We start from the raw sequence: 21,222 nt of genomic DNA, 5'->3' as shown, positions 1-21,222 counted from the left end.
GATTAAAGTCAGCGAGTGACCTTGTAGCAGCTTGCCTCTAAATCCCACAGGGGAGCAGGTAGGCATTTGGGGAACATCTGAGGCTTTATACAAGGTCTTGTTAAGACTGTAGTTTTATTTTAAAAGAAGAAAATGGGGTGGGGAGGGTGGGGGGGAGCTGAGGGCTTGATTTACCCCCTGCATTGCACTGGTGGCTGCAGGAGGAGCTGCCCCCTGCCCTGTGGCTGCATTGCACCGAGCTGGGGGAGGAGGGAGGGGAGGGAAAAGGGGGAGAGAGAAGGAAGAGGAAAAGGAGGGAGGGATGGGGAAAGGGAAAGAGAAGGAAAGGGGAAGGGAGGAAAGGAAATGGAAAAGGAGGGAAGGCAAAAGGAGGGAGGGAAGGAAGAGGAAAAGGAGGGGAGGGAAAAAAGAGGGAGGGGATGGGAGGAAGAGGAAAAGGAGGGGAAGGGAAGGAAATGGAAAAGGAGGGAGGGAGGGCAGGAAGGAAGAAGAAAAAGAGGGAGGGAAGGGAAAAGGAGGGAGGGAAGGGGACGAGGTTGGACACCGCCCTCCCCCGCCGCAGCCCTTCCCCTCCCCTCCCCTCCCTTCCCCTCCCTCCCGTCCCTTCCCCTCCCTCCCCGCCCGGCCCCTCCCGCAGGTAGCGGCCGCCTCCGGCTCCGGGGGGGGGCTCCCGGGGGGGGGGTCCCTGCGGGTGGCCCCGGGAGATGAAGGTGAAGGTGGTGTCGGTGCTGGAGGACAACTACATGTACCTGGTCATCGAGGAGCGCACCCGAGACGCCGTGGCCGTGGACGCCGCCGTGCCCAAAAGGGTGAGAGCTTGGGCCCTTCCCCTTGCCAAGGGGGGGCTCGGGGGGGGCTCAACCCGGAGCAGACCCCCCCCTACGGGCACCCCAAAGCCCCCCACAGCCCGACCGGCCCCCATCGGTCCCCCTAAAGCCGTCCCCGTGCCCCCCTTCCCCCCCCCCCCCGCTGCAGGCACGGCAGGCGCCGCCGCTTTCTGTTTTGTTTTTCCTCTTTTTTTTTTTTTTTTAATTTTTTTTTCCGCTTTTTTTTTAATCGTTCGCCGCTTGCTCGCACGTTTCCTTCCTCCTCCAGGAGGGCAGCCCCGGGGGCGCTGAATTTGGGCTCCCCCCGGGGTGGCTCCAAGCGGCCGAGCCCCGGCTGCAGCGGAGGAGCGGAGGGGGGGGGGGGGGGGGGGGCGCACCGGGCCCACCTCCTGCTGCTGCTGTGCCAACCCCGGCCCCAAAATGAGCCCAACCCCAAAACAGCCCCCGACCCCCCGGGAGCTGCCCCTTTGCACCCCCTGCCCTGCTCTGTGCGATGGGTCCTGCATGTTGAGCCGTGCCTTCAGCCCCCCCGGCTGTGTGTGTTTTTTTGGGGTGCCTTTCCTCTCCCTGGGCACCTGGTTTGCAGAGTGGGGTCGGTGCGGGACCGATCCTGTGCTGTGCTGGGTGCTCCGAGAGCGGCTGCGGGGTGTTGGTGTTGGGTGTGTGGTGTTGGGTGCTCACCACCTCCTGTTCCTGGCCCCTTCCAGCTGCTGGAGATCGTCAGGAGGGAGGACGTGGTGCTGCGAGCCGTCCTCACCACCCACCACCACTGGTAAGTGTCACTGGCCTCTGTACGGGGTGCAGGTGGTGGCCGTGCCCATGGCCATGACCATCACCATGCCCAGTAGCGCCCAGTGGTGCCCAGCAGTGCCCAGCGGTGCCCGTTGCCTCCTCTCCCCGTGCAGGGACCACGCGCGGGGCAATGAGGAGCTGGCGAGGCTGTGCCCCGGGCTGCGGGTGTACGGCGCCGATGAGCGGATCGGGGCCCTGACGCACAAGGTGGCCCCCAACGAGGAGCTGACGGTGCGTGTGCCCTGCGCCCGGGGGTGTTTGTGGGTGTGCGGCCCCCGGGGTGATGCAGAGGTGGCACTGCTCATGTGGGGTGGGCACACTGACCATGGGGAGAAGCCCTGTCCCCTTCCCAGCGTGTTTGGGATGGCGCTGGGGCACCCCAAAGGCTGTGTCCCCTTCAGTGTCCCCCACCCACTAGGCCCTGGGCAAGCAGCACGGGGGTTTGGGGAAGCCGGGGGTCCGCGGTGAGCCCAGATATGCCTGGCCATAGACCAAACCCTCCGTCCCCACAGTTCGGGGCCATCCATGTGAGGTGCCTCTTCACCCCATGCCACACCTCAGGCCATATGTGCTACTTCATGTGGGAGGACGGCTCCCCGGACGCGCCGGCTCTCTTCTCAGGTACCCCCACCCCGCTGCCACGCACCCCATCCCCACCCCATGCTCCTGGGGCAGATCTGCCCCATCCCTCTTTCCGGCTGTGGGTTTGGGGTCCCCCCCTGTGCCCAGCCCCGTGTCACCCCGCAGGTGACACCCTGTTCGTGGGAGGCTGCGGGAAGTTCTTCGAGGGGACGGCGGAGCAGATGTACACCAACCTCACCCAGGTGCTGGGGGCTTTGCCGAAGGAGACGGTGAGCACCCTGCATCTCCCCCCCTGCCTGGGGGGGCGAAATATTGGGGGGGCTGATGGGGTGGCAGTGCCCATCCTTGGGGCTGCATGCACTGGGGTGCAGCAGGGTTGGATCTGGCACCAGGAGCGTGTGTGACGCTGGGTGCTTCCCGCTGCCCTTGCAGAAAGTGTTCTGCGGCCACGAGTGCACCGTCCGAAACCTCAAGTTTGCCTTAAAAGTGGAACCGGAGAACGAAGCAGTGAAGAAGAAACTTGCGTGGGCCAAGGTAGGTGTCCGTGCCCTCATAGAGGTGATGGCGGGGGGGATGTTGGGTGCCAGCGGGTTTTTGGACGCATCTGGTTCCTTGCAGCAGCGGGATGATGATGACTTGCCCACGGTGCCCTCCACGCTGCAGGAGGAGTTCCTCTACAACCCCTTCCTGCGGGTCACGTAAGCAGAGCCAGCACCTTGGGGGCACAAAGGGCCCAAAACAGGACCGGTGTCCATCCCTGTCCTGCTGCTCCTGCCCCCAGACCTGCTTCCCCTTCCCCTCCAGCATCGCCCCTTCTCCCAGTGGCTTTGTTGGACAGTGGGAACTCCAAACCCCGAGGGAAGGGAGGGTGCCACGTGCCCACAGTGCCCCCAACCTGAGGCCATGCCCCTCGCTGTCCCAGTGTCGAGCTGGGTCCCCATCCCCTCCCCACCATCCCAGCGGAGCCGTTGCCCTTGCAGGGAGGAGGCCGTGCAGAAATTCACGGGCAAGACGGAGCCGGTGGAGGTGCTGAGGGCTCTCCGCACCGAGAAGGATAACTTCAAGAAGCCCAAGGAGCGGCCCCATCCCCAGGCCGTGCTGGCCTTCGACTGGGGACTTTTCAGCCCCTTCCTGGAGAAGAAGTGAGCTGCGGTGGCAGCAGGCAGCTCCCTGGTGTGACCATGGGCACAGCCACCGAAATTCAGCATCCCGGTGGTGGCGGTGGGGGCCTCGCCACTGGGAAGGGGCTCCTGTCCCAAACCTGCTTATTTTCAGCCCAGTCTGCTGTCGCTCCCTCCAGCGCCGAGCCCAGCTCCTGCTGCCTTCAGGAGCTTCAGAAACGTGTGGCTGCCTCCAGCGAGCAGCCACGCTGGTCAGCCCTGCGCCACCGGGATGTGGGTGCTGCTGCAGAGGGTGAGGAGGCGTTTGGGGGGAGCAGAGAGATTGGCAGCACCCAGCGGGCTCCAGGCTCTGCTGCCTCCAGCTGCCTCGAACTACCCGGGGTGTCCCCATGCCCTGATCAGGCCCGGGGCAGGGACGGGTACGAGGCCCTGGGGACGCGCAGGAGCTGCCACAGGGCTGGCCCCGGGCTCCCAGCAGCCAGGGGCTGGGCATCGAGCTGGGCATCAGCAGCTGCTGGACTTCAGAGCTGGGCTGACAGAAACCCTGCCTGTGTTGTGGTTTGTGTGTTTTTTTTCCTTTTTTACTTTCTGGTTTATAGTAGGCAATGTAGGAGATCGTGGAGGGGTTTCTAAGGCAATTGCTGACTTAGCGGAGCCGTCCAAATTGCTTAAGCCTTGCAGGATACCTTCAGGTGGAGTTCAGGTGTGGAGGAGAGCATGCTCTCATCCACTCCGTACAGTGCTTTTCGGGGGGGAGAGCTTTTAGGCAGCAAGCAAGTGTGCTGCTATGGATCCATTACAATTTTTTTCCCTCAAGATAGAATACTGGAAAAATACTGGAGAAATTCACACATACCTCGCCTTTCCTCTGGAGTAAGAGTGAGGAGCAGCTGGGTCTCTTATGCCTCTTGAGCATGCAGCCCTCATTGTTCAGTTTGTGCAGAACCAGTACTGTATTTTATTTGTTAAGTCTGAAAAATGTGTAGCGCTTTTATTTTGCAGGTGGTGGTGAGTTGTATTACAAAACTGAGTAACGTAGTTTTCTTTTTTTAGGGAAAAATAGGGCTTGAAGGTAGCTCTGTAAATAGCTGTGAAATCCCTCCGATGGGGCTGGTTTGGGGCAGGTTGCCCCGCGTTGGGCAGTCACACAAATCTCTTTTTTCCTTTCCTTCAGTTGTGCAATGTGTGTGACTCGTTGGCTCGGTGTTGCTCAGTTTACCCCTAGGTCATGCAGATTGCATGAGAACAGAGAGGAGCAACCAGAGGAGTTGGCCCCACAGCCCCATACCACGGGGGGTGTCCTTTTAATCAGCACTGATTACAAACTTTATAGTTCCTAACACTGGAATAGTGTTGACTTCAGGATCTGTTGTGTGGACTGTGAACTGCATCTGTTACCACTGAAGCCTGATTTATGGCCATTTTTTCCCTTGCTAGAAACTTGACTAAGTTTTTTTTTTTGTTTGTTTGTTTGTTTGTTATATCGTTAGAATTTACTCTTCTGCACAGGAGGGGAAGAGTCAATCCTGCTGCACCAGTTGCCTCGGTACTGTTGCCTCCCTGCTACTCAGTTCAGATGTAATGGTGCAGTTTGTAGGTGATGCCCTACAGGCATCGTACCTGGGGAGTGCCCCTGGACGCTGTATATTGTGAGTGAAGATGCACTAGGGTGCACGTGGGAGGGTTCCCAAACTAGCACGGGGCTTGCTCGTGTTGACAGCAGCGTGCAGCTCAAAGGCTGGGTGAAACTGGAGCTGCTCTTGATACCGTGGCAAGAGCAAACTGGGAGAGTTTGTGGGAGCTGTGGTCTGCATACGTTCTGGGTAGAGAATCCTTTGGCAACTTTAGTAAGGTGCATGTTGGTAACTGGAGGTGACAAAATGCAAATCCTCAGTTTAATCTACAGCTAATTCAGCTTGACTTGTGCACTTCTGGCTGGACGTGCATGTTCTCAACAGGAACAGGATGTGTTTCTTTTGCACTGATGTACACAGTTTATGGGCTCAGCACTGCAGCATGTTGGACTTCGTTTGCATTAGCACTGGTCTCTCTTCCTGTAGGTAAAAATGTTACTTAGCATAACACTGTGTTACAGAACTATGCATGGAGAAGGGCATTCACTGCAACTACCAACTTGCTCGTGTATGACAAGGGAAGGGAGGGGGAAACAGTGGGAGATTTTTGCCTTATGAACACTGTGAATTCACTGATTGATCGGCGACACCTAAAATATGTAAAGCTTTTAATTAAAAACATTAAAATTGTCTTTTACACTGTTGGCTTTCTTCTAATGAATAGTGGGAGGCTTGAACAGAGGGAAGTGTCAGAGAAGCTGTTAAAAGAGGCAGGTTAAGGTCTGGCAGCTTTGCTTTTTGCCAGCCCTGAGCTCAAGGGCTGCAGTAACTGAGGGAGGGTTATCTCTGAAAAGGGTCTGGGCAAGGTTTCAGTTTGGGCTAGATGCAGTAACCAGCTTCGGCTGTTTGTATTTACTCTGAAGGAACAAAGCAAACGGGCAGCTTTGTGTTCGATTCTCATCCACTTCACTGCTACGTGATGAAGAATGACTCTGCAGAAAGTAACTGGGAAAAGGAGAAATATTTAAGTGAAGGAAGAACATGATTTTTAAATTCATTTTCACTTGCAGCTACACCAGTCACAAGGAGATTCCACATCTGCCAGTGTCCCTTCACCTTGAAGTAAGGCACAGCTGCAACTCCTCCCACTTCCACTGTCCCCTTCCTATACATGCTGTCACTCCATGAAACGACATTCAGATTAAATAGACCAAAACAGAGTTAGTCATTCACAGTTGTGTTTTTTTTTTTTTCTGTGAATAGTTCTGAAAACACCCATTCGTAAAAATACAGATAGCAAGTCAAGCACACGTCATCTTCTATAACAAAAGACCAAATCTAGTTCACATCCATACGTGTTTTGGCAAAGCACTGTAATGCACCACATTAAATCAGATGTATTTTTGCTAACCTCTTGGATTGTTCTGGTAAACTGTGATGACTACATCCCCCAGCCTTCTTTTTCTATGACCTTTTATAAATTAACACCTTTCAAAGACACCAAGGACTTTTGTCAAAAAGAAAAGTAGCAATAAATTCTTACTTGAAGCACTGTAAAAACTGTTTTTGCTGAGTTTAAGGATATTACTCATCAGTAACTGTTGAGGCCAGTGTAGCTGTGACAGTTGTGTGTGTGTCTCTATGTATTTATGGAGGGAGAGATGTAATTGTCCCCAGTTATGGATGACTGTTATAATTAAAGGAAAAAAAACACATAGCTTTTTCTTCTTAAACATTCATTCGAGTCACATTTCAGCAGGGCACAGAACAGCCCTAGAGATGATGCTTCTTGCATGATTACAGGCTGCTGGTACCCGCCCCCCTCTGCCAGTACAGAGAGGCTGCAGCTGGACTTCAAGGGCATCCAGTCAGGGGCAGAGAAACATAAAAACAAAGCCCAAGGTCTAATTAGACCATTTATAACTAAATGGGGATGTCCCAAAAGAGACAGCCATAAAACTTAGTGCTGTAAAAAAATACAGCAAAGCCTGGATGGGAAATACTCTCAGGTAGCATAAAGCTCATCTCGGTGAGGTTACAGTCTACTTCAAGCCAAATCCTTCAGTACCTTAAATATGTCATTTATGTTAGGAATAGGATTGTAAAGGGAATGCAGATTTAGTCGTTAGAGACTGTAGAGGCTAAGATACATTACTGCTTCTTTTAACATGTATTTAAGTCACTGTTTGTCTTTTATTCACATCATTATAATAATTATAAAGCTGTAGGAATTAGTATTGCCTGCCTAAATGCACATTACCTTCTCCCCAAGGAGAGTCAGAAAGTGCAGTTCACCAGTGATGGCGCTGAGCTTTAGCAGTCTCTTGAGAATCTTAAATACAATCAACTTTAAAAGGCACTGAGTTCATCTGGGCTTCACAGATCTGCATCCAGCATCAGTCTTCACCATTTGATGTTAAATCCAGTGCTTATTTTCTCCACTGCGTGGTACTCTGTATGCAAAGCTTTCCCAACCTTTTCTGACTCCGTGCCACCCAGCCACTGCTCGTACAGTTCAGTTACAGTCCGGTTCTCCTCTGGAATTTCAGCCTTCAGAGAATTATACAGCTTCTCAACTTGCTGGAGCCCATCCTTGCTGGATTCACCTTCCAGTTCAATCTGACCACCTCCATTTAAACAGCCTGCGTAAAACAAAGTGGGAAAAGATCACCGAGTTTAGACATTACTTCAGTTTTATCAGGAAAACAAAACCAACTACAGTTGAGCTTGCTTTCCACCTGTGAACAGCTGCAGAAATAAGAACACGCCCTCATTATCTAACAGCAGCAGGGCAGGCAGCAGCCCAAGAGGGGAGCTCACTGCCTGGTGTGACCCAATGCTAATTAATTCAGCCCAGCTGTGACAGGGCTCCAAGGCTTCCTGGGAAGTGCCAGGGAGGCAGAGATAAGAGGAAGCAAGGAGGGATGGCTTTCTTCCTCTGTCATCAGGGAAAGAAAAACAAAAAAAAAGCCAGTACGCAACCTAGGCAAAAACAGCCCTGTGGTCTCAACTGAAGGTAAGATAAATATCTTGGGATATGTTCTGGATTTACTGTTTCAACATGAAATTTAACTGTAATTACTTAAATCCTGAAGAATTACTAGTTTCTAGGTAGGGAAACACATATACCCCTTGCTAATCCCATGTTGGTACTATCAAATCTTAAGAATTTGAAGACTTTGCCACAACATTCAGGGATGTGAGAAGCTGCTGTCATCTCACATTTTAGTTACAGCTCCATATGGCTTCCTACAGCTACAGACGGTAGCAGTGAAATCCCTGTGCAGCCTTACCTGATGGACAGGCCATGACTTCAACGTAGTGATAGGGTGACTTCCCTCGTTTCAACTTTTGCACTAAGTTTTGTATGTTTCGAAATCCGTATGCCAAGGCAAACTGGAGCAGAACTACTCCATCCTTCTCCAGTGTCACCTCTTGGAAGTCCTTGTTTCTGAGGAACAAGAGCAGAGAATGTCTTATCAAAATTAACTTCTATTTTAAACTTCAAAGAAGCCTACGTCGAAACAAAATTCTTCATAGAGTCTTATTTGAGAAAGCTGTCCTAGTTCTTTGCCACTGAAGCAAAACAGTTGGCAGAGCTAGCTTACAAATCCTTTTCTGATCCTGTCTGAGGACCTGCTGCTTGAACTCAGTTTCCTGAAGAACACACATAATGAATAAATCCTTAAAACCTAAGCAAATGGAGCCTAAACTGAAGTTTCATTGTGACAGGCCACCTGAGCTGGCTTCAGGCAACTTACACATCAGTGAGGCTACTGAAGGAAACTTAAACTGTAGTGGGTCATAAAACCATGGAGGTAACGATCATTGAAGGCTTCTGCACTCCTAACATTAGTGGAAATACCTGTTCCTGATAATAAGTAATTTCACTTTTATCAAGCGTTTTGTATGGAGACTGCAAAGAACTGCTTCTATGTTCCATCTGCTTCCTACAACAGACTCCTAAGCACTAACAGTGTTAATCAGAGCTGTAATTCACTACAAATGTCACATTAAGCTTATACCTAGGAAGCATGCAGGAATTTCAGCTAAACGTGCCTCTATACCCAAACCGAAGTGACTTTTTTCTGCCTTACCATAACACTGTTAAAACAGAGTTCCAAAATCCTGACATAAGATTTTTTCTCTTCCATGATAGCTACATCAGTAACAGGGTTACATTATTGGCCTGTCTGCAGGTGAGACAACTCAGATCCCCGTAAGCTCTGACTTCTAGGTTGCTCTAAAATTATCTGAAACTTGATACTGGGAAAATCCATCAGGCCAAAATGAAATGTGTGGGTGGTGAAGGGGCTAGAAGTCTCCAAGGGCCAGGCTGCATGGAGTGCTGGCTGATTTATGGCTCAGCAACTGTGGGAGTGAGAAGCCAATTCCCATGCCTCAAAGTAAAATGTTTAACATTGCAAAGAAAGTTTCAGCCCATCAGCAAGGCAAAGCATAAACAGAATTGCAATAAAAATAGTGCTTTCTGTAAAAACTTTAAACTTCTTACTTTAAAGGTTTGTACTGAATTGTATCCACTTGAATTCCAAAGAGTTCCTTGGCTGCATACTTGTATATGTGCTCCAAATAACCACCAGAACCACCTCCTGAGTGGCTAGTGAGTTCCTCTTCTGCAGCACTACTAAACCTGAAGAAGGGAAGAAAGCAGCAGTTTTAAGGGACTCTTTGCTAAAACACCAGACAGCACAAAGCCCTTCAAACAGAAGTTTCATTACACCAATACTAAAACAGCTTCAGTACTTCTATTAGAAGCATCATGTTGTTAGTCCTGTGAGGTTCTCTGATAGCAGAATTTTCATCTAGGGAATTCAAAAGCAATAGAACAAGCCACAGACCGGCTCCCTTTGAACTCCTAGCCTTTGCTTTTCTCCTGGGAAGAGACTATTTATAGCTTCAGTGCCCTGCAGATTTAACTCTGTGCTAACATCCCTTGGGTTAAGCTCAGTGGAAATACTGTGACTTGATCCTACTGCCAACTTAATCTTCACACAACAAAACTACATTTGGGAACATTTGAGTTATGAGGGCAATTACCTGAGCTGTCTAAGCGAATGCATTTTTTACTTAGCTTCCTGTTTAGTATCTCTACAAACATCCTGGGTTATACTTAGAAATGGGAGGAGGGAAATAATGAAGCAGTGGGGGTATGGATCTGTGCAGCCTATGCTTCTTGTGGAGAACACAGTCTAGAGTCAGTCAAGAGACATCAGTCATAAAGCTTTTCTGCAACATCAGCAAAAGCTGAGTTCATTATTTAAAGCTCTCTGGTCCTCTGTTACAACACGCTTTTTTTGGGGGAAGATGGGTACTTATGTCTAGTTGCCAGGACATCAGAGAACACTTCAGGGAGGTATCAGTGCTGTCCGTCCAAGCATGAAGAGATGAAACCAGTGTTGCTGTGGTTTCACATGGCCATCAGAGTTGCAGAACATAAAGTTAAACAAACCTAATAATGCCAGGGCATTTGTTCTGTAAATGGTTGTCCTCAGCAGGAACCTGGTTCTAGTTCATGTCTCTGGTGTTGAATAACTGCGCTAACATAAGTTCTGTTAATTCAAGTTCTGCACAAATAATTCCATCTCACTGATATCCTAAAACACGACCAAGTACTTAGAGGTCAAGATAATGTTTCTTGAAAAACAGCTCACCAGATGGAAGCCGCAACAATAGCTTTTGTTATAAGAGAATAATAAAATGTGGGGTATGCTTATAAGCACTCATCAGGCAGTGACACTTGCATTCTCCTACTAACAGCTGCAGGAGGGAAAACACTTGAATTCAGGCCAAGCAGTTTCAAGTCAAATCGAAGATGTTGCCTCTTGCGATAAAATCTTAGTTTTAGAAGAACTGCAGAAGGCAACACTTTAGCCTGTAATCACCTTCAGAAACTATTTTTAATTTGATCTTGTTTACAGGAACTGAGCTTCATTAATGAAATGTTTCAGTGTGTCTGGCCTCACGTACTGCTACTCTCTTAAACTGAGGCTGCCAGTAAGCTTTAGAGCTGGCCTGGAGCAAACAGTTATACCAGCAAAAGTCCTCAGATTTCTGGCACTTTATCTCGTTCTTGCTGCCAAATATAATAACCTCTTAATGGGCTTTTCCACGTGCTGGAGGATAAGGCAGAACAACAGTCATTGGACTGCTTATGTTAATGCTCCAAGTTCTGATGAATACGTGCAGTTTGTAACCAGTCAATTTACTGAGTAAGTTAAAGCTAGCAAAAGGTTATAGAAGCACTTTATCACCACAAGCATGAGGCCTAGTGCTCAGAATGTACTCCTAAGGAGTGAGCCAGAGATTTTTATCAAGTAATTAGACATTTTGTTCTATGTTATAACTGACACCTCCATAATGTTATTTCCTAAATGAATCCAAACACTTCAGAATGTTTTCTTAACTCCTTGATTTTCTGTTAATAGTATAGCAATAAAAGATGTAGTACAGAAGTGCTTGTTTACATGGGCAACTTCTGAAACTACCTTTGGGAATTAGCCATGCAGACGGTTATTACAGCTGAAGACTTTTTTTTTTTTGGATGTGAAAGTAATTTGTGCATGAGCCACGTTAGAAAAAGGCAATACTAGAAGAATTTATAAATTCAGAATGCATGAGTACATCTGTGCTAGTAAAATGCTTTACACACATTCACTGATGTAAACTCCTTCAATATACAAGCTTAATGGCAGCACGAAAAACGTTTGCATCCATGTTATGCAGTCTCTCAGTTCCTAAAGTTTTATCGGTACTCCAACTATGCATCACCTGATATCATTATCTCATCATGTCTTTCAAGGTAGATATAGTAGTGAAACAAGATCAATCACAGGAAATGAAAAAAGAGTGACTGCTGGCTTGGTGTGCTTTCAGTTCCTTAAAGAAGTCCTCCTGAGCAATGTGAATGAGAGACTGAGTTCTACAGAACAGATTCAGTGTATTATTTGAAAAGTCTTCCTTCTGCTACCTATCAGTGGTAACAAGGTTCACATTTTAAATTTACCTAAAAGTGCAGAAGTAAGCTGCACTAAGCGGCTTACTTCTAATAAGCTACAAATCTCATTACTATGGTGTTTTGTTTTTTTTGAAAGTATCCCTTGAATAAAAGGGATCAGACTGCAGTAGACAATCTCTATCTCACATTCTTGATGCTTCTGTTCACAGCTATGTCAAAGTACACATGCTGTTCAGACAACTCCTAAGCAAAGGCTGCCCATGGCACTTAGTTGTATTGGAAAGACTTCAATCTGTATTGGAAAGACCTCAATCCTTTTTAGAAATAAGCTACATTTCAAAACAAGTGTCGTATCTGCAAAGGGTATAACTGAAAACAGACAAGAGCCACATCCTACTCATGTGCCCTCTGTGTATTTGGGGTATCAAAATCTCTCCTAAAAACTTAGTCTGAACAGTAAACTTCTGAACTATATTGTTAATCTTTTAAAATTTATAAAGGTTGCTACATATGTAGCATGTTTATTATGACGCAAAGTGCTACAGAGACATTTCTTCTAAACTGATGAAGAGAATGCTTTGGTTTAATGATCAGTGTGGAACCACTACCGCATGTCAACTTAGAGGGATAAAATGCGATTTTAATGTTTCTATAATCTCTTAGATCTCTGCAGTTGTCACTTAACCAGATGTTTTCAGTTAATGCAACTGAAGTCTCATCTGGTTTGCATATGTTTAAGATCATGTTTTTGCAAATAAAGACTCCCAGAGATTAGCTGAGTGACCTAAATATTTTTTTCTGCTTTAATACTGGAATCCTTATAGAAGCTCAGATAATGAATAGACACAAGCAAACTTGTGTTTGCAGCCAGTGCAATACCAGGCCTTGTTTCAGCAAACTCTTTTATTGCTGACCTAGATTATTTCACTCTTCTGAGCATGCAGGTAGATTTTCATAGGATTCCACCAGTTACATTGGGAGTAAAAGTAATGAAACGACTGTGATGCAATTTGTACTTCTCTGCACAATTATTTTGCTGTTACACTCTTACTGAGCTAGTTATAGCAATCCTGATGATTTATGGTGAGAATTACTAATCCTTGACCTACTAAAATCTAGCAAACAGCTACAGGTGCTCCAAAAGTGTAAATTTGTCACAGATTGCTAAAGTACTTTATGCAGAATTGTACTGATTCAAAATTAGTGAAAACAAATAAATGCAAACACTTGCAGCCTTGTGCACAGGAGAACAGTAGTAGAAGGCAAATTGTGTTGAAGAACTTGGTAAGGAGAGTGGATGAACAAGAACATGCCTGGAAGGTACAAATGAAATTTTGTTCTTACATGGTATCCAGAGGAGCAGGATCTACATCTGATAGAGATACTCCTTCTTGTTCCAGTAACTTTAGCACTTCCCCTAAAACAGAAGCACAGCATATTTTGGGGATAAAGGAAAACAATCCACAGATCAATACCTAAGCATACATCTGCAGTCTTTACCAGAACGTGACTTGTATTATTGAAGTGAAATTATACAGCAATATCCATGCATTACTTCCTCCACCACCGAAAAAAAGATTATTAAAACCAGTCCAGAATTATCTAGACTGTCTCTAGCTCTGCTTACCTGTGGTGATTACACAGTCCACATCTCGAGTTTGGTACTCTTGGTTGAAAAAGTCTGGCCTTGAAGCCTCTAGCTTTTTGTCATAACAGGGCATTACTGTTACATGGTATATCTGGTCAGGTGTTAAGTGCTGGAAAAAGACACAGCAATGTAGCTGGATGGGTCAATATCAAACCTGTCTTGTGCAAGATATTTTCCAAGAACAAATGAGAATGAAGAAATTAATGCTGCCATGCCTCTGGAAGTACTCTTGATTATTGAATATGAAAATATATTTATATATTTTTTTCTCTCTTATAGAACCCTTGCTAGCAAGTGTCACCAATATCATCTTTCACAGTTCCCCCCCCCCCCTATTGCTAGTGTAGGTGATCTAATCAGTGGAGAAATCCTATTCAGTTACATGACATGTTTCTAACATGCTACTAAACCCCTGCATCAGTAACTGAGAAATAATCTAGAGTTGGACAAAAAACTCAGGACCATCCAAGAAATAAGTACAAGCTGAGGAAATAAGTCATTGACTCAAGGCCATTGTTTTGCTGTCTTGTGCCAAATATTCTCAGTAGCTGCCAATTTTTGTTACAAATATGCAGATGTCAGCAATTATTTAATGCAAGCGTTAAACCAGTGCTTGTTAATGGGCAATAAATCATACAATCAGAAACGGTGCTTAAGTTTGTTGCTGGACAACTCTGGGCTATTAGTATAACTCTAGTCTATAAGTATCAAATTTACATTTGGAAAGATTCCAAAGGTTAAAGACTGAGCACAAAACTAAGTCAAACTGAAACAGAACATTAAGTTGGGAAAGAACAAGTAATTTTTAGACAAGACATGATCTGCACGTATGCAGTGACTGAAGTTTTGTCTTAGGTTAATTTATTTTAAGTTATCCACCAACTGTGAACAGCATGAAAATACTACACAGTGGTATTTGAGATGTCAGCACAAGTACACTGAACAATCAGATTCCGTAGCCTTCCTGAATAATATAGAGAGGTTTTAAGTACTCCACCAAGCTTAAGCTTAGTGTTACTGGCCCAGTGGTCAGCTTCTTACTAGATAATGCAGAAATGAGGGAGATGCTGCCTTTGCTGGCAATTTACAAGACAACTTTTTACTTTCAAGCTCTCCTGTAAAACACAAAGGAATATATATCAGATATTGTTCAATAGACCTTACCTGCTGTTCTGCAAAATAGCCCTTTATCAAGGAGCCCATGACCTGCTGCGGAGACTTGGTGGTGCTGATATAAGGAATGATGAAACTGCCATGGGTTTTCTCTGCATAGCAGATCCAACCTGAGGAGAGTCTAATTAGCAAACAGCTACAATAAATGAAAAAAAAAACAACAAAACAACAAGCACCCATTCACTGTGCCCACAGCCCCTCAACCCCAGACTTACTACCCAGTCATAACCATTTTCAGACTCGCTTCAGTGCAAAAAGCAAAGGAATTGTAACACGATTCATTTTGGAAAGATCCGTAGGCAGCTGCATAGACCATTATTACTATTAACACCAAGATCTCTTTGTACTGAGAAGAAAGTAATCCTCTCAGTAAATTTATCCATGTGAATGTTTCTGACTAGCTTTCTGAATTCTTGTTTTGATGTACTTTAGTATGCCTTTTTATTATTCCCGTAACTAATTTACTACCATACCTGGACAGGCAGAAGCTAGCATTGGCAAAGCCTTTTTGTCTTCAGCTTGTTTTCGAAAGCGTTTTACAAACTCTTTTTGACTCTCCAGCAGACTGAAGTTTCTTGAAAAGGTTGTATCAAATACATAGTGCACACCTAGGCAATACAGCACACGTGTTAAAATTCACAGGGAAGATACAAGCAGCAAACTGCACATCATATCCACAGATATCAACCTCTGCAGTTGTGAGTGAACTGTTTTCCCCAGCATGTCAGCATAGACAAGAGCAAAAGTCACAGGAGAAATGTGAATCATTTAAAGTTCCTTCTCTCCATTACTCCAACTTTACTTTGCGACTGAAAATGCAGAATGCTTGCATTTTAGCTTAATGTAAATTACACAGAATTATGAATCCAGATGGAGGTTAATTTACATCACCCTTGCGAGCTCATAAAATTTGTACCTAACATATATCCCAGCAGTCCCACCTGTGATTAACAGAACACATTACCACACTTGCCTAAACTCTTTAAGAATGCAGTCAACTTCTTTGCTGTTTCCAGAACACTCAATTTACATCTCGCAGCTAGTGAAGCTCTGGACTGTGGTGAAACAGAAACCACCACCAATTTCTGTTCATTCGGAGCTGCAGTCTTAAAAAATAAATAAAAAGTATCTGTTCAGACAGTACTAATAGAGCTCATGCAGTATTGTAGCACATTAGAACTTCACCAAATATCTCCCAGTTCACCTCCCAAGTTACTAACATAGGCTGGCAACATAAAAAGGACATTCCCAAACCTATGACTACTTTTTAAAAAATTGGAAAATGCACCACACCGCACTGAGAATGTATTCAGATCCTTCCCATCTTTGAAACTAATTTTTGTGTGTGCTGTTTCCAAACACGCTTCTACAGACGCACCACACCAATCTATTAAGACCCTAAGACTTTGCAGCCTACCTCCCCGTGTCTTGTCACCTACCTTGTTAGAAGTTAGTATTTTACAGAGCTCTTCGTGGCTCTGCTGAGTGATTAACACACTCTCTGCTGATGTAATGCAGCCACTACAAGCTAAACAGTCGTTCAGAGTAATTTTAGCCTTCTCCAGTTTTTGTGCTTCTCCATCCTAGGCAGAAACAGATTAGATTCGGTTTTGATTGCAATAGAGAATTAGGCAGGGAAGCAGTTTCTAACCTTTACTCTGTTTAGTAACAAAGATATTAGATATTGTTCCTTTTACCCCCCTGGTTTATTTCTTTCTTTCTTTTTCAGTAAAACAAGGAGGAAGATGTATCTTTGAAGGTTGCTGATTTTAATGTGATTATTCCACATATCCACACAAATATGTTGAGGAACTTCAGGATAAACTTTAGCAAGACCATGAACTTGTCAGCAAATACGGAACAGTTGTTGAGGCCAGTTATTTCTGCTATCCGGTGGGCTGACATTGTTCCAAAACACTGCAATTATATACTTTCCCAGGAGCAAATACGGCCTGTCTTGTAGTTTTTCAGCTTGTGGGTGGCTAAAAGCTGGGCCGCCATGGCAAACATACTACAGATTGCAGCTGCAACTTTAACCACAAAACTGTAGACCACAGAGATCCTAAGCCTTTAAGACCCAACCTCCAGTGTGTAGTGAACACCTACCCTTGAGAAAGCACAGCAGCTTTGCCACCTCTGTCAGACGCAGCTCATATTATTGAATAGTACTGGAGCTGTTTCTTCACAGGAGTCTTGAATTTCACTCCTGCTAAAGAAATCGTGTAACCAGACTACAACTTGCTAATAGTTTTAGGTGATGCTGAATGTTCTGCAGATTTTTTTGCGTGCAAAACTTACACAGACACTAAAAGGGAAATGTATGACTGACTATCATTGTGTGGTATGGCAATAGAAGGAAATATTTTTCGTTGTAATTGCCCCGAATAAATCAGTTTTGCAATGAGACTCTCCCCCTTAAACTTCATATCTCAATAAAGTCAGACACAGAGCAATTAGGTACTACTGAATTAAAATATTTAATCAGAAATCAGGCTCCTTTAGAAGTACTGCATCCCCTGCCCCACTTTTTTAAAGTTAAAAGACCATCTAATCTAACTGAATCTCTTTGTAAGTAACTGTATGAAACAGTGCAATAAAAAAGACATTATCTCAAATTATCTAGGAATTATTAATGTTTAAGAATTGATGGCAAAAAAGACTTAGCTTATCTACTCTTATACTAAAAATCACCATTAGTTATCGTCAATGTGTCAGAGCATAATAATAGACACCAAATCAGAATTATTACTTGTAAAATTTAATCATTAACAAGTTGGACTTTGGAAAAAAGATGTAAGAATGCTGATGACAAAAGCAACACTTATTACAAATTGGTCCTCTGTGAAGTATTTAATAGGCTACAACTATTAATATGTAACAATACGTTAGCATTTTCTGCATATTTTACACAATAATAAAGAAAAATCACAAATACCTGACCGATCTGAAAATAGCTCCCGTCTGCTTCAATTTTGATCTTAGCTGCTGCTTTTCCAGGCTTTTTTTCCACCTTTACAGGCTTGATACATTCCTGAAAGAGAAATAAAGCCCCAGAACGAGATGAGCAATGACGCACAGAAGGCTGGTTTCAAAGAAACTAAAATGATCAAACCCGGAGACTTGTTCTAAAGTGAATGCCTCCTACCCTTTAAGCAATGCTGGATACACTTACGGTGTTTATAAGCACCAAGGGAAAACGTACCAGCAAAATCCGCTTACCCCTTTTTTACAGAAGGAACACTTTTTCAGCATCATACCAAAACCAGAGGAGAGTTTCTGTGTTCTTTCTGAAATAGCACAGCTGTGTTTTCAGGAGCCTTGCCTGCAAAGTCTTCCTCTCCTCTCTCGAATCTGACAGATGATCGTGCAGCCTTCATTGCGAATTTTAACCGAGGGAGGCGTGGTCGCTACAGTCTACGTGTGGCTAGTGCCAATGAAGTTTCATGCAATGTTGAAAGGACTCTGACGACCTCAGATGGACAGCTGCCAGTTTTCTGTATTGTTCTGTGATGAAGTCTCAGGGGTATTTTCACATTTTGTGCGATTTTTATTGTTTACGCACTTAATGACTCCTTGTCCTACTTCCACAGCTACAATTCGTTTTGCCTTTTAGCATCCTTGCTCTGCCAACACCTTTAAACAGATTCACCCCTAACTTAATCCAACCTTACTACATTTTTGTTCTGCATTTTGCCAGATTCAGAGACTATGGGCACAAGTCTCTATGATTCTTCACTTCTGCTCAGTGAATAAACCAAGCAAGGAACTGTATTTGAAGCAGAGCAGCGGGTCACATCATTTACGTGGGAGACTTCACTGGGAAACGCAGGTATTAAAGGGACAGTTAATGGGATTTGCTACATCCCATTCCACAGATTCAGAAGTTCTCTGCACTATTTATCAGCAAACGTCTGGGAGTTTGTACTTTTGTTGGTGCTGGATGACTGTGGGAAGAAACCTCCTTGCCCCTGCTGCCCTGCTCATTGCCCCCACGACCTCAGCCCTGCTCGGGGTGGCACAGGCCGACCTTTTGAGGTGGTTTGGTGACCTTTGGGGTGGGTGGATGACCTTTGGGGTAGCTCGGTGACCCCGTGGGGGTGGTTTGATAACCCTTTGGGGTGGCTTGGTGACCTTTGGGGTGGCTCAGTGACCTCTGGGGCAGCTCGGTGACCCTCTAGGGTGTCTCGGTGCCCGTGGCAACACCCCTGGGCCCAGGCCGGGGGGGGCCCAGCCCTGCCAGCGCCCAGCACCCATGGGGGCGGCTGGCACCTATGGGGGCCTCTTCCCCCTGTACCCCCCGACCCCTGACGGCGGCTGGAGGACTCCACCTCTCTCCCACCTCCTTCCCGGCCCTCACCACCGCCCCCCTAGGCCCCGGGCCGCACCCTGCCCACCTGTGAGGGCGCGATGTAGTCGTCCAGGCCCGCCAGCCGCAGCGCCCCGCTCAGCCGCGACGCCATCGCTGCCGTCAAGCGCGGCAGCCGGGCGGAGGGCGGTGCTGCCACACCGTCGCAAAAGGCGGGCGCCACGCTGCCGTCAAGCGAGGCGCGGCGTCGTGGAGGGCGGTGCGCATGCGCGGGGCTGAAGTGTGGCACCAAGGGGCTGAGGTGCAGGCTTCATAAGGAGCGCGCTGGGCCGCGTTTAGTTCTGCTTGGTTAAAGTCCTACAACTGCACTTCCAAATACAGATCCAAATACAGATGTGTGTTTCACCCCCTGATGTTGCACATGGCTCAGACCTAGAAATCTCCCATACAAACCCCAGATAATCCTTGCTGTAGGAGGTGGTGGTGTGAGGAACCACAGACGTCTTTCCCTTACTCACTACTGCAATGTAAAGCCCAGGAAGCTATCGGGTTTTCTTAGAAGCTGGTGCTAATTTTACTGCTATTCAGTGCATAGACTCCAGCAATGCCTGGGTAAAAGGCTTGTCGTTCATTTAATTTAGCTCCTCAACACATCTCTTCCCAGGTTCTTTGGCAACCAGTCTTTGGTCCCAGTTGTTCCGTCCTGGCATGCTGATCCTGTAAAGAAAACGGACCCGCAGAGTTAAAAGCCACAGCATATTCTGAAAGATCATGCATCTAGGCATCCTTCCTGTGGCTAATCTCTTAGCTGCTAACAGAAGAGTGGCTAATATTCATCCTGTTGCGGATGCAGGGTCTGCTCTGCTCTGATTCACTTTGAGATGGGAAATCACTATGCCAAATGGAAATCTTATTTCCCTGCCTATCTTCAATTTATTCTAAAATATCACACCTCCTTACACCAATATTCCCTGTAGCTTCAAAAGGAGAAGCAATTTCCCTTTCTGTTTCCCAGTGTTGTGAACTTATGCAGAAGTGACTGAATTGCAGCATTGGGAAGATGTGTGATCATTAGGTGTAAAACAGTGAACGTTTGGAGTACGAACAAATGCTACATCCAAATACTAGTGCTTTACTGAGAGGTTATGTATGGGTACCTTACCTGACTCTGTGAGCTGAGCTGTCAAATAGACCTTCTGAAAATCATAAACAGCGTGTTTCTTCCGTGCTGACAGTGCTGGGTGAACTCCATCAATTGCTTCAATGCTGGGGAGCAAAGCATACAGCAGATCATTTCCATGAGCATAAAGCAGTGCAGATGGGTCTAGTGGGGTGAGGAGAACGTCTTAATGTTGACAAACCAAAGGTGGCAGGTGCTAGTAGCTAGCCTATTGCATGTGACTGATGAGTTTTGTTTTTTTTGCTGGCTCATATCATTTATGATGAGCTTGAGAGATAACAACTAGTATTTGGTATCCCTCTACAAGAAAATGTTGCAATTGGAGCAGGGTTGTTGACTGATTTTGATTATCTTCATGTTTTACACTGGGTGTAAAAGCAGCCCTTGCCTGATCAATAAATGCTGGTGCAAGAGCGAGTGCCCAACAGCCACACAGAGCTGCAGCCCTGCTGGCAGACACAAAGCTCAGCCGCCTTCAGTAGCATAATTTCTTGAACTTTAGCACTTCCTAGGAAATCAGAGCTCTGAGGAAGGAGGAAGAAATTGAAGGTGATGAGCAGAGCTGTTAGAAAGCCCTGAGTGGTGAAACTAAGCAGGAAAAGTGGTGAAGGAAAAATTGGCAAAGTAACTGCAATTCCTCCTCTCTGCTGCTCCCCTCCCCTTCCTTCCTCCCCATTTAACAATAAAAGTTGGGAATATGGCCCAGAGTTGGCCTTGTTGGGGAATTGACCTTGGCACCTCAGGTTTTCTTTTGTCAGCAGAGTTGGACAACAAAGCAAGCCAGGTGCTTGGATTTCCTCTCTCTTACACTCCCACAGCCGCTGCTTTTGTTACGGCAGTCAGCAGAGTGGTCATGCTATGTGTAAAGTAAGGCTGGGGCAGGCTCAGGCTGCTCTGCTTAACTTACTCTTAACTTATTTTATGAAGAGCCTCAGCTCAGCACAGCTAGGACAAGCAGGAGAAGGTCTTTCTCATTCACATACACGTTTTAATGGATGTTAACAAGCTTAGGTGCCTGGTCCAAAGCTTTTTGTTAGTCGTTA

General features: G+C 46.1%; 2 protein-coding genes across 3 annotated transcripts; one reads left to right on the top strand and one right to left on the bottom strand.

The window, feature by feature from the left end:
* The first annotated feature begins 598 nt into the window (after positions 1–598).
* On the top strand, positions 599–5,515 carry LOC311215003 (hydroxyacylglutathione hydrolase-like protein). Its single transcript, XM_084295922.1, has 8 exons — positions 599–809; positions 1,535–1,599; positions 1,733–1,850; positions 2,132–2,240; positions 2,367–2,470; positions 2,634–2,735; positions 2,820–2,899; positions 3,182–5,515. The coding sequence occupies exons 1-8, from the start codon at positions 705–707 to the stop codon at positions 3,345–3,347; spliced, it is 849 nt and encodes a 282-aa protein (XP_084152048.1). The 5' UTR covers positions 599–704; the 3' UTR covers positions 3,348–5,515.
* Positions 5,516–5,741: 226 nt separating this feature from the next.
* CIAO3 (cytosolic iron-sulfur assembly component 3) lies at positions 5,742–19,160 on the bottom strand. Of its 2 annotated transcripts, XR_014618880.1 has the most exons (12): positions 19,088–19,160; positions 17,629–17,724; positions 16,133–16,276; positions 15,667–15,799; positions 15,167–15,301; positions 14,685–14,803; positions 13,500–13,629; positions 13,217–13,289; positions 9,410–9,547; positions 8,190–8,347; positions 7,157–7,538; positions 5,742–5,901 (listed from the first exon to the last, which is right to left on the bottom strand). XR_014618880.1 is itself a non-coding variant. In XM_084295915.1 (11 exons), exons 1-11 carry the CDS (start codon positions 19,151–19,153, stop codon positions 7,300–7,302), a joined length of 1,431 nt encoding a protein of 476 aa, XP_084152041.1. In that variant the 5' UTR covers positions 19,154–19,160; the 3' UTR covers positions 5,972–7,299. The 2 variants fall into 2 exon arrangements, 1 of the variants encoding a protein (XP_084152041.1); XM_084295915.1 differs by lacking the exon at positions 5,742–5,901 and having other exon boundaries at positions 5,972–7,538.
* Positions 19,161–21,222: the final 2,062 nt, after the last annotated feature.

This window comes from Netta rufina, assembly GCF_964035555.1.
Source record: "Netta rufina genome assembly, chromosome: 15".
NCBI lineage: Eukaryota > Metazoa > Chordata > Aves > Anseriformes > Anatidae > Netta > Netta rufina.
The sequence above is the reverse complement of the archived record's forward strand: the minus strand, read 5'-3'. Positions and strand labels throughout refer to the sequence as shown.

Bases quoted from the DNA above. Each gene is read 5' to 3' on its own strand.
- LOC311215003 (XM_084295922.1), top strand. From the start codon at position 705: ATGAAGGTGAAGGTGGTGTCGGTGCTGGAGGACAACTACATGTACCTG. The intron at 2,471-2,633 runs GTGAGCACCCTG...CTGCCCTTGCAG, and splicing joins GGGCTTTGCCGAAGGAGACG to AAAGTGTTCTGCGGCCACGA. The intron at 2,900-3,181 runs GTAAGCAGAGCC...TTGCCCTTGCAG, and splicing joins AACCCCTTCCTGCGGGTCAC to GGAGGAGGCCGTGCAGAAAT.
- CIAO3 (XM_084295915.1), bottom strand. From the start codon at position 19,153: ATGGCGTCGCGGCTGAGCGGGGCGCTGCGGCTGGCGGGCCTGGACGAC. The intron at 17,725-19,087 runs GTGGGCAGGGTG...TTTCTCTTTCAG, and splicing joins ACTACATCGCGCCCTCACAG to GAATGTATCAAGCCTGTAAA. The intron at 14,804-15,166 runs GTATGGTAGTAA...GACTCTCCTCAG, and splicing joins GCTAGCTTCTGCCTGTCCAG to GTTGGATCTGCTATGCAGAG.